This window comes from Bos javanicus, chromosome 26 (assembly GCF_032452875.1).
Source record: "Bos javanicus breed banteng chromosome 26, ARS-OSU_banteng_1.0, whole genome shotgun sequence".
Classification (NCBI taxonomy): domain Eukaryota; kingdom Metazoa; phylum Chordata; class Mammalia; order Artiodactyla; family Bovidae; genus Bos; species Bos javanicus.
This window is the reverse complement of record NC_083893.1, coordinates 18,491,911-18,504,677: the sequence shown is the minus strand read 5'-3', so window position 1 is coordinate 18,504,677 and position 12,767 is coordinate 18,491,911. Positions and strand designations below refer to the sequence as shown.

The 12,767-nt window shown below is 48.4% G+C and overlaps 1 protein-coding gene across 1 annotated transcript in view; it reads left to right on the top strand.

Moving 5' to 3' along the window:
* RRP12 (ribosomal RNA processing 12 homolog) overlaps nt 1–8,894 on the top strand; it is a 28,932-nt gene extending 20,038 nt beyond the window's left edge. Inside the window, exons 28-34 of the mRNA XM_061402976.1 lie at nt 70–242; nt 478–606; nt 5,397–5,446; nt 6,163–6,232; nt 7,648–7,715; nt 8,007–8,089; nt 8,361–8,894. Of these exons, the coding sequence (XP_061258960.1) occupies nt 70–242; nt 478–606; nt 5,397–5,446; nt 6,163–6,232; nt 7,648–7,715; nt 8,007–8,089; nt 8,361–8,463 (676 nt within the window). The 3' untranslated portion in view covers nt 8,464–8,894. The remainder of the gene's footprint in view (nt 1–69; nt 243–477; nt 607–5,396; nt 5,447–6,162; nt 6,233–7,647; nt 7,716–8,006; nt 8,090–8,360) is intronic.
* Nucleotides 8,895–12,767: the final 3,873 nt, after the last annotated feature.

Below are 12,767 nucleotides of genomic sequence, written 5' to 3'. Positions count from 1 at the left end.
CTGCCCAGGCCGTGCCCTGCCACCCTGCCTCTGCCAGAGCTCCCTGACTCGGGGCTTCTTTGTCTTTAGCATCGAGGAGATTTTGGCTGACTCAGAGGATGAGGAGGACGAAGAGGAGGAGCGGAGTCGGGGCAAGGAGCAGCGGAGACTGGCCCGCCAGAGGAGCCGGGCGTGGCTGAAGGAGGGGGGCGGGGACGAGCCCCTCAACTTCCTGGACCCCAAGGTGGCCCAGCGAGTCCTGGGTGAGCAAGAAACGTCTGGCCCATGGGCACAGAGGACAGGCTTGCCTTGGGGCGAGTTCGGAAGTAGGATGGCCTCCAGGGAGGCCGGCAGGCACCCTCACCTCTCACATACACACATGGTTGTACTGCGGGTTCCCATCCAAAGCGCAGATCTGGGCCCCGAGGGTTATGATGAGGGTGTGAGCAGGTAAGGACTGGCCTGCCACCTCCTCACTGCCTGACTCTACCCCACTAGCCACACAGCCTGGGCCAGGCCGGGGCAAGAAGAAGGACCATGGCTTCAAGGTGAGCGCCGACGGCCGGCTGATCATCCGAGAGGAGGAGGATGCCAACACCAAAATGGAGGAAGAGGAAGGCGCCAAAGGTGGGGCCACCTGCCGCCGCAGGAGGGCCAAGGCTGCATGCATTTGCTTACGCATCCATTCACCATCTGGTCATTCAGTCAGTGACCATATGCATTTGCTTACGCATCCGTTCACCATCTGGTCATTCAGTCAGTGACCATCTTCGGGGAAGCATAGGTGAAAACAGATATAAGGAGCTTGTATCTCAGGCAACTTTTTTTGAGTTTCTCAAACTTTGCTGACCACATTAAGAAATCTTTTTATGTTGTAACTCAGCTACTTATTCAATACTTCCATAAATTGAAACAAAACTTTCAAAAGGCAGTACTTCCTCTTACCCTGTGTCATACACTCTCTTGATCTCTCTTCTGTTCTGTTCTATTTGCTTCCCCTCCTTTAAAAAAATTTTTTTTTTTCTAATTCCAAATGTAAACTAGTCTGAGATCTGGAAGCTCATTTAGAGCTTGGCAAGAGCCGGCCCCTCCCAGCTACCCCAGTCACTGCCTCCTGTTGTCCAGGGGCTGCTCAGGTGTAACACCTCCGAGTCCTGTTTCATCTTTCCTGTTCCCTTTCTGCACATATATCTCTCCGTGTCACGTAAGATCACAAAAGCCTCGGTCTTCTAAAATGTGCGTCTTCCTCTTTATTTTGGTTCTCACTGCCGGCACACTGCAGCCTCTCAGCTAGCACAGCCACTGCTGCCCAGGCAGCTGGGCCAGCCAGCTCTGGGATGGTGGACAGTCTCTTAACCTCTCTGTGCCTCGGTTCCCTCGCCCCACAGTGGGTGTAACACCAGCACTGACCTCAGAGGGTGGTTGTAAAGATGAGATGATAGACTTACTGGGGGTGGGTGTGACGACACTAATTCTCTCCTGCTCTGGCCTCTCACTGCCCCCTTCTCATCTCAGTGTATCCCATCTCCTTGCTCCCTTCTTGCATGGCATCCTGACACTGAGTGTGCCCCGCCCTGGCCCCTCCTCCATCTTCCCAGACCCTCTCCACTCTAAGATGCAGTGCAGGCTTTAGTGTGGCCTTTCCACAGCCCCTCGGCCTTAGCTGTGTTCCCCCAGAACTCCCCACAAGCCCAGGGACCGCCCAGGTTCTGTACTTGGTCACACACTTCCTGTGACATTGGGTTTACTTCGCTTTGTCTTTCCTCCAGCCGATCGTTTCAAAGTTCTGTCTCTTGTGTTTTTCTTTTTTTTCTCTTCCTGGCGGCACCACGTAGCATGCAGGATCTGAGTTACCCAATCAGAGATGGAACCCGTGTCCCTTGTGGTTGAAGCATGGAGTTCTAACCACTGGACCACCAGGGAATTCCCTGTCTAACCATTTTTTAAGTGTACCATTCACTCACATTGTTGTACAGCCCATCTCCAGAACTCTTCATCTCGCAAAACTGAAACTCTTGTTTGCATGAAGTAGCAACTCCCCGCTTCCCCCTCCCCCAGCCCCTGACAGCCACCATTCTGGTTTTTGTCTGTATTAATGCGAATTTGAATGTGAGTTGTGGTACCTCATATAAGCAGAATCATTCAATGTTTGTGCTTTTGTGCCTGGCTTATTTCACTTAGCGTAATGTCCTCAAGGTTTGTCCATGTCACAGCGTGTGTCAGAATTTCATTCCTTTTTAAGTCTGACCTTGTTCTGTTGTTCTTCCCTGGTGGCTCAGACGGTAAAGCATCTGTCTACAATGCGGGAGACCCGGGTTTGATCCCTGGGTCGGGAAGATCCCCTGGAGAAGGAAATGGCAACCCACTCCAGTACTATGGAAAATCCCATGGACAGAGGAGCCTGGTAGCTACAGTCCATGGGGTCGCAAAGAGTCGGACACGACTGAGCGACTTCACTTCCCTTTCCTTTCCTTGTTCTGTTTTGCGTCTAGACCGCGTGTTGTTTGTTCATCATCCAGTAGTGGACATAAGCAGTGCTTCCACTTTATATTGTAAATAGTGCTGCTATGGTCATAAATGTACAGATGGCCCTTCAGGAGCCTGCTTTCAGTTCTCTTGGATACATGCCCAGAAGTGGATCATGTGGTAGTTCTGTCTTTAATTTTTTGAGGAACTGCCGTACTGTTTTCTTCAACAACTGTACCGTTTTACATTCCTGCTAACAGTGCACAAGGGTTTCAATTTCTTCACATCCTCACCAACACTTGCTGTTTTGTATTTTGTTGATAGTATACATCCTGGAGTGTTTGAAGTGGTATCTCATGGTGGTTTTGATTCGTATTTCCTTAATGATTAATGATGTTTAGCGTCTTTTCATGTTTATTGTCCATTTATCTTTTCAGAGAAATGTCTACTCGAGTCCTTTGCCCATTTTTGAATTGGGTTGTTTGTTTCTTATTGAGTTATAAGAAGTTCTTTCTCTATCGTGGAGTTCAGTCCAGTTAGTTTAGTCGCTTAGTCATGTCCAACTCTTTGTGACCCCATGAACCGCAGCCAGGCCTCCCTGTCCATCACCAACTCCCAGAGTTTATGCAAACTCATGTCCATTGAGTCAGTGATGCCATCTAACCATCTCATCCTCTGTCATCCCCTTCTCCTCCTGCCTTCAATCTTTCCCAACAGCAGGGTCTTTTCAAATGAGTCAGCTCTTTGGATCAGGTGGCCAAAATATTGGAGTTTCAGCTTCAACATCAGTCCTTCCAATGAACACCTAGGACTGATCTCCTTTAGGATGGACTGGTTGGATCTCCTTGCAGTTCAAGGGACTTTCAAGAGTCTTCTCCAACACCACAGTTCAAAAGTATCAATTCTTTGGCACTCAGCTTTTTTTATAGTCCAACTCTCACATCCATACATGACTACTGGAAAAACCATAGCCTTGACTAGACGGACCTTTGTTGACAAAGTAACGTCTCTGCTTTTGAATATGCTGTCTAGGTTGGTCATAACTTTCCTGCCAAGGAGTAAGTGTTAATTTCATGGCTGCAGTCACCATCTGCAGTGATTTTAGAACCCAAAAAAATAAAGTCAGCCACTGTTTCCACTGTTTCCCCATCTATTTTCCATGAAGTGATGGGACCAGATGCCATGATCTTAGTTTTCTGAATGTTGAGCTTTAAGCCAACTTTTTCACTCTCCTCTTTCGCTTTCATCAAGAGGCTCTTTAGTTCTTCTTCACTTTCTGCCATAAGGGTGGTGTCATCTGCATATCTGAGGTTATTGACATTTCTCCCAGCAATCTTGATTCCAGCTTGTGTTTCTTCCAGCCCAGTGTTTCTCATGATGTACTCTGCATAGAAGTTAAATAAGCAGGGTGACAATATACAGCCTTGATGTACTCCTTTTCCTCTTTGGAACCAGCCTGTTGTTCCATGTCCAGTTCTAACTGTTGCTTCCTGACCTGCATACAGGTTTCTCAAGAGGCAGGTCAGGTGATCTGGTATTCCCATCTCTTTCAGATTTTTCCACAGTTTATTGTGATCCACACAGTCAAAGGCTTTGGCATAGTCAGTAAAGCAGAAATAGATGTTTTTCTGGAACTCTCTTGCTTTTTCCATGATCCAGCGGATATTGGCAATTTTATCTCTGGTTCCTCTGCCTTTTCTAAAACCAGCTTGAACATCAGGAAGTTCACGGTTCATGTATTGCTGAAGCCTGGCTTGGAGAATTTTGAGCATTACTTTACTAGCGTGTGAAATGAGTACAATTGTGCAGTAGTTTGAGCATTCTTTGGCATTGCCTTTCTTTGGGATTGGAATGAAAACTGACCTTTTCCAGTTCTGTGGCCACTGCTGTGTTTTCCAAATTTGCTTACATATTGAGTGCAGCACTTTCACAGCATCATCTTTTAGGATTTGAAATAGCTCAACTGGAATTCCATCCCCTCCACTACCTTTGTTCATAGTGATACTTCCTAAGGCCCGCTTGATTTCACATTCCAGGATGTCTGGCTCTAGGTGAGTGATCACACCATTGTGATTATTTGGGTCATGAAGATCTTTTTTGTATAGTTCTTCTGTGTATTCTTGCCACCTCTTCTTAATATCTTCTGCTTCTGTTAGGTCCATACCATTTCTGTCCTTTATTGAGCCCATCTTTGCATGAAATGTTCCCTTGGTATCTCTGATTTTCTTGAAGAGATCTCTAGTCTTTCCCATTCTTTTGTCTTCCTCTATTTCTTTGCATTGATTGCTGAGGAAGGCTTTCTTATCTTTCCTTGCTGTTCTTTGGAACGCTGCATTCAAATGGGTTTATCTTTCCTTTTGTCCTTTGCTTTTCGCTTCTCTTCTTTTCACAATCTTTTACTATCTTGGAGAGTAACCATTTATCAGATGTATGATTTGTAAATACTTTCGTATCCTCCAGGCTGCCTTTTCATCCTGGGACATTCATCTTTGACACACACAAGTTTAACATTTTTAATGGAGTTTAATTTATTTTTGTTGCCTGCGCTTTTTGTTGGTTCACGCTTCTTTATGTCCCCACGTGTGGGGAGGGGAAAGATTCTCAAGTAGGGGAACTGGCAGTCTTCCTCACAAAGTGGAGTGTATGCAGGAGTGCCCGGCTCCCCAGGAAACCTGGCACTTTCTTAGAGTATCCAAAACAAAAGCTGTAATTACTTTAGAAGTCGGGTCACCACTTCCTAGAGGGGCTCTTGTCCAGAGGGCCCAGGATAGGGAGGAGGAAGGGGCAGGAGTCAGGATCTTGTCCTCCACAGGACCAGTCTCCTGGGGCTGCAGTTGACAGACCCTGCAGCCTGACGAGCCGGGAGGAGGCAGGTTGAAATTTGTGGGCTTTGGGAAGATGGAGTAGGGAGGTCCCTGCATGATCACAGACCTCTCTCTTTTTGGCTCCAGGCGAGGATGAGGAGATGGGTGACCTCATGGAAGACGTAGGCCTCAAGAGCGTGAGTAGTAATTCCTGCTGCTAGAGGGCCGGGGCCCTAAGACCTAAGCCTTGGGCCTCATAGCTTCTCGCCATCTCCCTGCTCCAGAGAGTCACCCGCCCTGCTTCCTGACTTCTCAGTGGAGCCTTGGGGGTGCACACAGCAGGCAGTCTGGAGCGTGCTATGGCACGGCCAACCCCTTTGCAGGGCATGGTGGGGGCTTGGGTCCCCCGAAGCACCCAATGCTTCCTTCGGTGTTGGCTCCGCTGTCCAGCTGAAGGAAGAGAGATGGTCCTTTGTCTCTCCCCCGAGGGCATATGCTGTGCAGGCAGCAGGGGCAGTAGCCGGCCTCCATGCTGCCACGGGACAGCTCCACATGGGGTTGGGTACCTACCACTGGGGAATGCTGAGAGCCCCACGTGTCGCCTCACTGATCCTCCCAGGAGGTGGGGACTCTATCATTGCTATTTCCAGAGGGGGCTACAGTAGATAAGCAGCCTGCCCAAGGTCACAGGGGTTGTTAAAAGTGTAACCCCACGTCTGCGCTGCCTAGCTGTGTGACCTTGCCTGGCTACTTGCCCTGTCTGAGCTTCAGTGTCCTCATCTGTAAGTGGGGGATCGAGTGCTTGGCAGGGAACCTTTTCTGCTAATGCAGGTTATGACTGCTTTTACTGCTGCCGTTAGCAAGTATGATCACGTCCCCTTGTTCATGAACTTTGCTTGTTGCTTCTTTATAGAAAAAGCACCAGAAGCTTAAGCAGAAAGAGGCTGACGACGAGGAGCTAGAGATGCCCCCTCAGTACCAAGGTGAGGCTTCCTCTCTTCTCTGTTGGAGCAGGTACCCTGTCACCTGCACGAGGCTGAGTGTGTTGCAGGCAGAGCCAAGAGATTGCAAGGCCTGGTTGCACTCAGGTGACACCAGCGAAGTTTGCCTGATACGTCGCCTAAGACTGGGCTGAGGACCAGGGGACCTGGGGTTAGGAAGTCTGTGTACAGAACCCCCAGCCCTTCTGGGAAGCCCCTAAGCCCCATCTCTTGCCCACCCACCCAAGATTTTCTGAGACTTGCAGCCCACCCTACTCCTGGGGTCTCTCTTATATGGCCTTGGGTCGGCCAGGTTAGTCCTGTGCTGAAGGTGGCAGTTGAGAGGCCTGCCCAGGGGGTCGCTCTGTACAATTGTTCCTGAGCTCCTGGAGTAGGTACTAGAGGTACCAGGGTGGCTGCCCAAAGCCAGGGAGGTCTCACCTCTGCCTCCTTCCCCCCAGGCAGCCCCTGCAGGGTCCCTGCTCCCAGCCCCTTGCTCTGCATCTGGAGGTCCAGGGGCTCGTGTAGGAAGTCCCCGATCCCAGTAGCAAGTGTTTGCTCACAGCCCATGGCATCAACCAGTAGAAGAATGCCATGGCTGCTTCCACTTTTTGGCCCGACAGGCCATGTCCCAGCTCACCTGCTCTGCTCTAAGAAGGTGTGGTGCAGAAGTCGCGGTACCATACAATGCAGCAGGAGCCTGGGTTCAGGACTGCTTGCCCAGCTGCTCTCAGCTGTGTGACCTTGGCCTGGCCACACTACCTCTCTGAGCTTCTGGCTTCTTAGCTGTAGAGGAGGATCATCTGGGTCATCTCAGAGAGCTGTCCTCAGCCAGCACTATGGGATTCCATCCATGACTGTGTGGGAGCCCAGACTGGAAATGACAGCGACCTTGGAAGCACTTCAGTCTTGAAGCCTCAGTTTTCACGTCTGTACCATGGGATGAGAGCTGCCTCTCTGTCTCACGGTGTTGATGTGAAGCTGACCTGAAATCCAGCCTTAGTGCCTCATTTTACAGATAAGCTTAAGAGGCTCCAGGAAGTTAAGAGTCTTGCCTGGAGTTGAAGCCCAGTCTGCCTGATTTCAAAGCCTGTGATCTTTCTTCTAGAACAAATGGAGAAGGTCCAGTTTGGAGAGAGTGTGCTATTTTATGTTAGTCGAGAATATATATATTTCCCAGAGGTCACTGGTAGGTTTATATGGATTCAAATCAGTCTGAGGAGCCCAATGGTCTGATTGTCAAGTCACTGGACAGTCCTTTCTCGAGGAGGGTCTTCGTCCTTTGTTGCTAGGGGACAGCCATCCGGTCCTGGCTGTGACTCATCTCACCAGCAGTGTTCTGAGAAGTGCCCGTCGCCTTCTCCCAGGAGGAGGTGCCCTGGCTTGCCTGACTCATGGCCTCTGTGTTCCCCTTTTAGCGGGAGGCTCTGGCATCCATCGCCCTGTGGCCAAGAAGACTATCCCTGGGGCTGAGTACAAGGCAAAGGTAAGAGCTGGGGGCAGGGGAAGGGCTCCCCTGGTGGGGGCTCGGGGGACGAATGCCCATCACCACCCCAAGAGGTACCTTTTGTGGAGCCAGCGTGAGGCCACACCGAGGGGCACACAGATGTCTTGTGGCCCAGGCCTTTGCTGGGTGGCCATCTCGGGGTGCAGGAGCTCTTGGGCACCACCTGAGGCAGAGAATGACGGGAAGGGAGGACACGGCCTGTCACATCAGGGGCAAGGGTGGAAAGGGAAACCCACACTCCCGATTGACTCTGTTTCTCTGGGTGAGCAGAAAGCAAAGGGTGACGTGAAGAAGAAGGGTCGGCTCGACCCCTACGCCTACATCCCCCTCAACAGAACCAAGCTCAACCGCAGGTACGCTGTGTGCAGGCTGGGGTGGCACGTGCTCATTACACTGTCCACTCAATTGCTCAAGTCTCTTCCAGTTTTCTATTTTTACTTGTTCACGTGCACCTTCAAATATTATTGACACAAAGGGCATGGTCTGTGCTGATCACATGCTGCCCACCTCCTGGCAGCACCCCTTCTCCCTGTTCAAGCTGGTGTCGGGGTCGGGCGCTATCTTTTGACATTAAGGGAAGGGGGACTGCCTGGTCTCAGGGAGACGTGACCCTTGTTCTTGCAGGAAGAAGATGAAGCTACAGGGGCAGTTCAAGGGCCTGGTGAGAGCTGCTCAGCGAGGCTCCCACGTGGGACACAAGCTCCGTAGGAAGGATCGTCGGCCCTGAGCCCCAGGGCCCCTCTCCTCCCCAGGCTGCTCTGTGGTCCAGCCTGAGGCCCTTTTCAGCCCCCAGGCTGCCTTGACACCAGCTCCAGATGCTCCCGTCAGCAGTGGAGCCTGGACTCAGAATGACTTGTTGGAACCAGGCTTGGGTCCCAGAAGTGCCCTGGATTTTGGAAGCTCCAAATGAGAATGTCTTCCTTCAGAGATGCCCCTGGGGTCTGGAGATGGGAATGTGGCTTTGTCACCTCCGAGTGGCTAGTGGGGCATCTATGCTTTCCATCCAGAGTGTTTGCAAACAGAGTAGATAGATGGTCTTCCTTTGCTCCACCTGCTTGTAGCCCCGTGGCACTCAGCCTGGCTGCAGTTCTGAGCATGTGAGGTTTGCTGTGACCAGACATAGAATAAAGATGCAGCACCATGTGTTGTCCTTAGAAATGCCGTGTTTATCTCCTGCCTCCTTCAGGTATAAGAACAGTGCCTAGTCATTGGCACCAGTGGCTTGACTGCTTCCCTACCAGTTTCGGTATCCAGTCTGGGGCATAGCATGATGGCCCTGGGTCAGGCTTTAGATCTTGACCCACCTGTTTGAGAGGTCTTCCCAACGTCCAACTAACGTCCCAGTTAGGTGACATTTGGAGCGTCCAGAGTGGCAGTGAACGCTCTGAACTTGGTCTGCAGAGCCGTGGCCGAGCACCAAGGACTCAGACTAAAGGGGAGCTGCAGCACTGGCTGCCCCAGCCTGCCCCAGGGTACAGGTTGCTCCCAGCAGCTTTGTTCATTGATTCAGTAGGGTGTTTGCTGAGCCCTTCTGTGTGCCAAGCATAGCCTGATCACCAACCTTCCTCATCCTCACATTCTTTTTCCCAGACAAATGGATCAAGCTGTGGTATGAAGAGCAATGTGTTTCCCACTGTCCAGTTTTTGTTGGTCTGGAGCAGAGAAGGGAGTGGTGCAGGGCTCCCATTGCTCCTAAGATCGCTTATCCTGTCAGCCCAGGATACTCCTTGTGCTTTCCCAGTAGGAATCAAGATGCAAAGAACCACACGCTCTTTCCCACCCCCAAGTATAAAGAACTGTGCCTCTCAAAATCTCCACATTGGAAATGGCTCCCAGGAGACCCTGTGCACCATTCCTCTCATCCTCTCAGGGAACTCATGTCAGCTTGATCCATTGCCCCCAAATTAGGGCATTTCTTCCACTGATCTGGGGCTAGGAAGCTGAGAGGAGTCACATGCTGCCCAGAGGTGGCGCTGTTGACATATCTTGTTCACAGAAAGCCTGGAATTGGAGAGCAAGGAAGAAAGGTCAAAAGAGGTGGCTATTAGGTTTGCAAAGGTGGTCTAACCGTGATACCCTTTGTTACACTTTTGGATACAAGGTGGGTCAAATTAAGCCGGCCAGCCCTTTTCTGTTTCCATTCTCAGGAACGCAAGCACATGCAGTAGAAAGCCTAACGTGAAATAGGTATGGGTGGGATTGCCCAACTGCCCGGGATTGATGTCTTAAAATTTGAAGCAACTTGCTTATCATGGTGTATTTTCCTAGGAGCTTTGTTTCTTTCAAAAGTGGAAAAAACTGGTTACCTAGAAAGGTAGGTGTTAGTGATATGTTAAACTCCATATCTTTGGGGAAGTAGGCTTCAAATGTAAATTATCTTGATGCAGAGGCAAGAATCTTGCTTCAGAAATTTCAGTTGCTTGAAACATCTGTTAGGAAAGTCAGTGTTGCTTTTTCTGTCTACAGTGGGGAGAAGGAGAATTGGGCATATTCATCAGTGCAAGGTTCATTTGATTTCAGGGCAACTGGAACAGTGGAGGCCCTCCTGCCAAAATTCAGATTTACTACATTAATTTTGTTCTGCTTTTGGCAGTGTCAGAATCTGAGACTTTGGGCTTTATTTTCTGGGGTCCATCCTCAGAAACGGAAGACAACTCTGACTTTAGACTATACTACAAAGCTACAGTAATTAAGACAGTATGGTACTGGCACAAAAACAGAAATATAGACCAATGGGACAGGATAGAAACCCCAGAGATATACCCAACACCTACAGTCACCATGTTTTTGGCAAGGGAGGCAAGAATGCACAGTGGAGAAAAGACAGCTTCTTCAATAAGTGGTGCTGGAAAAACTGGACAGCTACATGTAAGAGAATGAAATTAGAACATTCCCTAACACCATACACAAAAATAAAATGAATTAAAGAACTAAATATAAGGCTAGTCACTCTAAAACTCTTAGAAGAAAACAGGCAGAATACTCTGACATAAATCACACCAAGATCCTTTTTGACCCACCTCCTAGAGTAATAAAAATAAATGAGACCTAGTAACTTAAAAGCTTTGGCATAGCAAAGGAAACCATAAAATGAAAAGACAACCCTCAGAATGGGAGAGAATATTTGCAAGTGAAGTAACTGACAAAGGATTAATCTCTATACAAGCAGCTCATGCAGTTCAATATAAAACAAAACAGTCCAATCAAAAAAATGGGTGGAAGATCTGAGTAGACATTTATCCAAACAAAACATAACAGATGAAAAGATGCTCAACAAACACATGAAAAGATGTTCAATAATCATTAGAGAAATGCAAATCAAAACTACAATGAAGCATCACCGCATGCCAGTTAGAATGGCCATCATCAAAAAAATCTACAAACATCAGCTATCTCCCAACACAAAAAGTTAAAAAAAATCTACAAACAACAAGTGCTGGAGAGACTGAAGAAGAGGGAACCCTCTTGCTCTGTTGGTGGGAATGTAATTTGATACAGCCGTGATGGAGAACAGTATGGAGGTTCCTGAAAAAATAAAAATAGAACTCCCATATGGCCCAGCAATCCCACCACTGGGCATATACTCTGAGAAAACCATAATTCAAAGAGATACATGTACCCCAGTGTTCACTGCAGCACTAGCCAGGACATGGAAGCAACCTACCTACATGTCTATTGACAGATGAATGGATAAAGCTGTGGTACGTGTAAATACAATGGAATCTTATTCAGCCTTAAACAAAATTAGCTCATTTGCAGTGATGTGGATGGACCTAGAGTCTGTCATACAGACTGAAATAAATCAGAAAAATAAATATTGTATGCGTGTTAAGTTGATTCAGTCATGTCCATCTGTTTGTGATCCTGTGGACTGTAGCCTACCAGGCTCCTCTGTCCATGGGACTCTCCAGACAAGAATACTGGAGTGGGTTACCATGCCCTCCTCCAGGGGATCTTCCTGACGCAGGGATAGAACCCGAATCTCTTTTGTCTCCTGTGATGGCAGGCAAGTTCTTTACCACTAGTGCCACCTGGGAAGTGCAAGTACTGCATATTTATTTATGCATATATATGGAATCTAGAAAGATGGTACAGATGAACCTATTTGCAGGGCAGGATAGAAAAGCAGATTCAGAGAACAGACATCTGGACTAGTGGGGAAGGGGAGGGTGGGACAAATTGGGAGTGAAACATTGTTATATATACACTACCATGAGTGAAATAGATAGCTAGCAGGAAGCTTCTGTTTAGCACAGGGAGCTCATCTCTGCTTTGTGATGACCTGGAGGGTAAAATGGGGATGGGGGGTTGGGAGGGAGGCTCAAGGCTGAAAAGATCTATGTATACAAGTAGCTCATTGGCTTTGTTGTACAGAAGAAACTCTCACAACGTAGTAAAGCAATTATACTCCAATTTAAATTAAGGTATGAGACATACAAAAATAAGGAATGGAAGACAAAACATACCCAGCCTGACTGCACCAAAACAGTGATGCTTGTGCTGGCTGTGAATTTGGCATCATTCTGGCGATTCGCAAAAGCAGTCTGCTCGTACGCCCTATTAACACAACGCTCTGGACACAGGTGGGTCCGGTTAAAGCAACCCTCCCCCTTCTTGGGAGATGATGTATCTCAAGACGGCCTCAGCAGCTGTGGTAGTGGCTGTGCCCACAGTTCATCCCTGGCATAGGCTATCTTATTAGGTCTTTGGCGCTTTTGCAAGCCCACATCTGTCCACATGCTTGAGCCTGTGTTTTCTCTGTTGTTTACAAGTGAGAAAATTACTTAAGAAATTAAAGTAGTCCCTGTTTTTATTTATCTTCGTTGCATATGTTTCTTCAAAAGGTAACTTAGAAAGTTGGAATGTGTTCTGTATTTCACTTAGAAGTATTAATAAAGATTTGGGAATTCCCCAGCAGTCCAGTGGTTAGGACTCCTCACTTTCAATGTTGAGGGCTCATAGTTGAGGAACAAAGATCCTACAAGTTTTACAGCACAGCCAAAAAAAAAAAAGTAAAGAGTCACAGAAGTT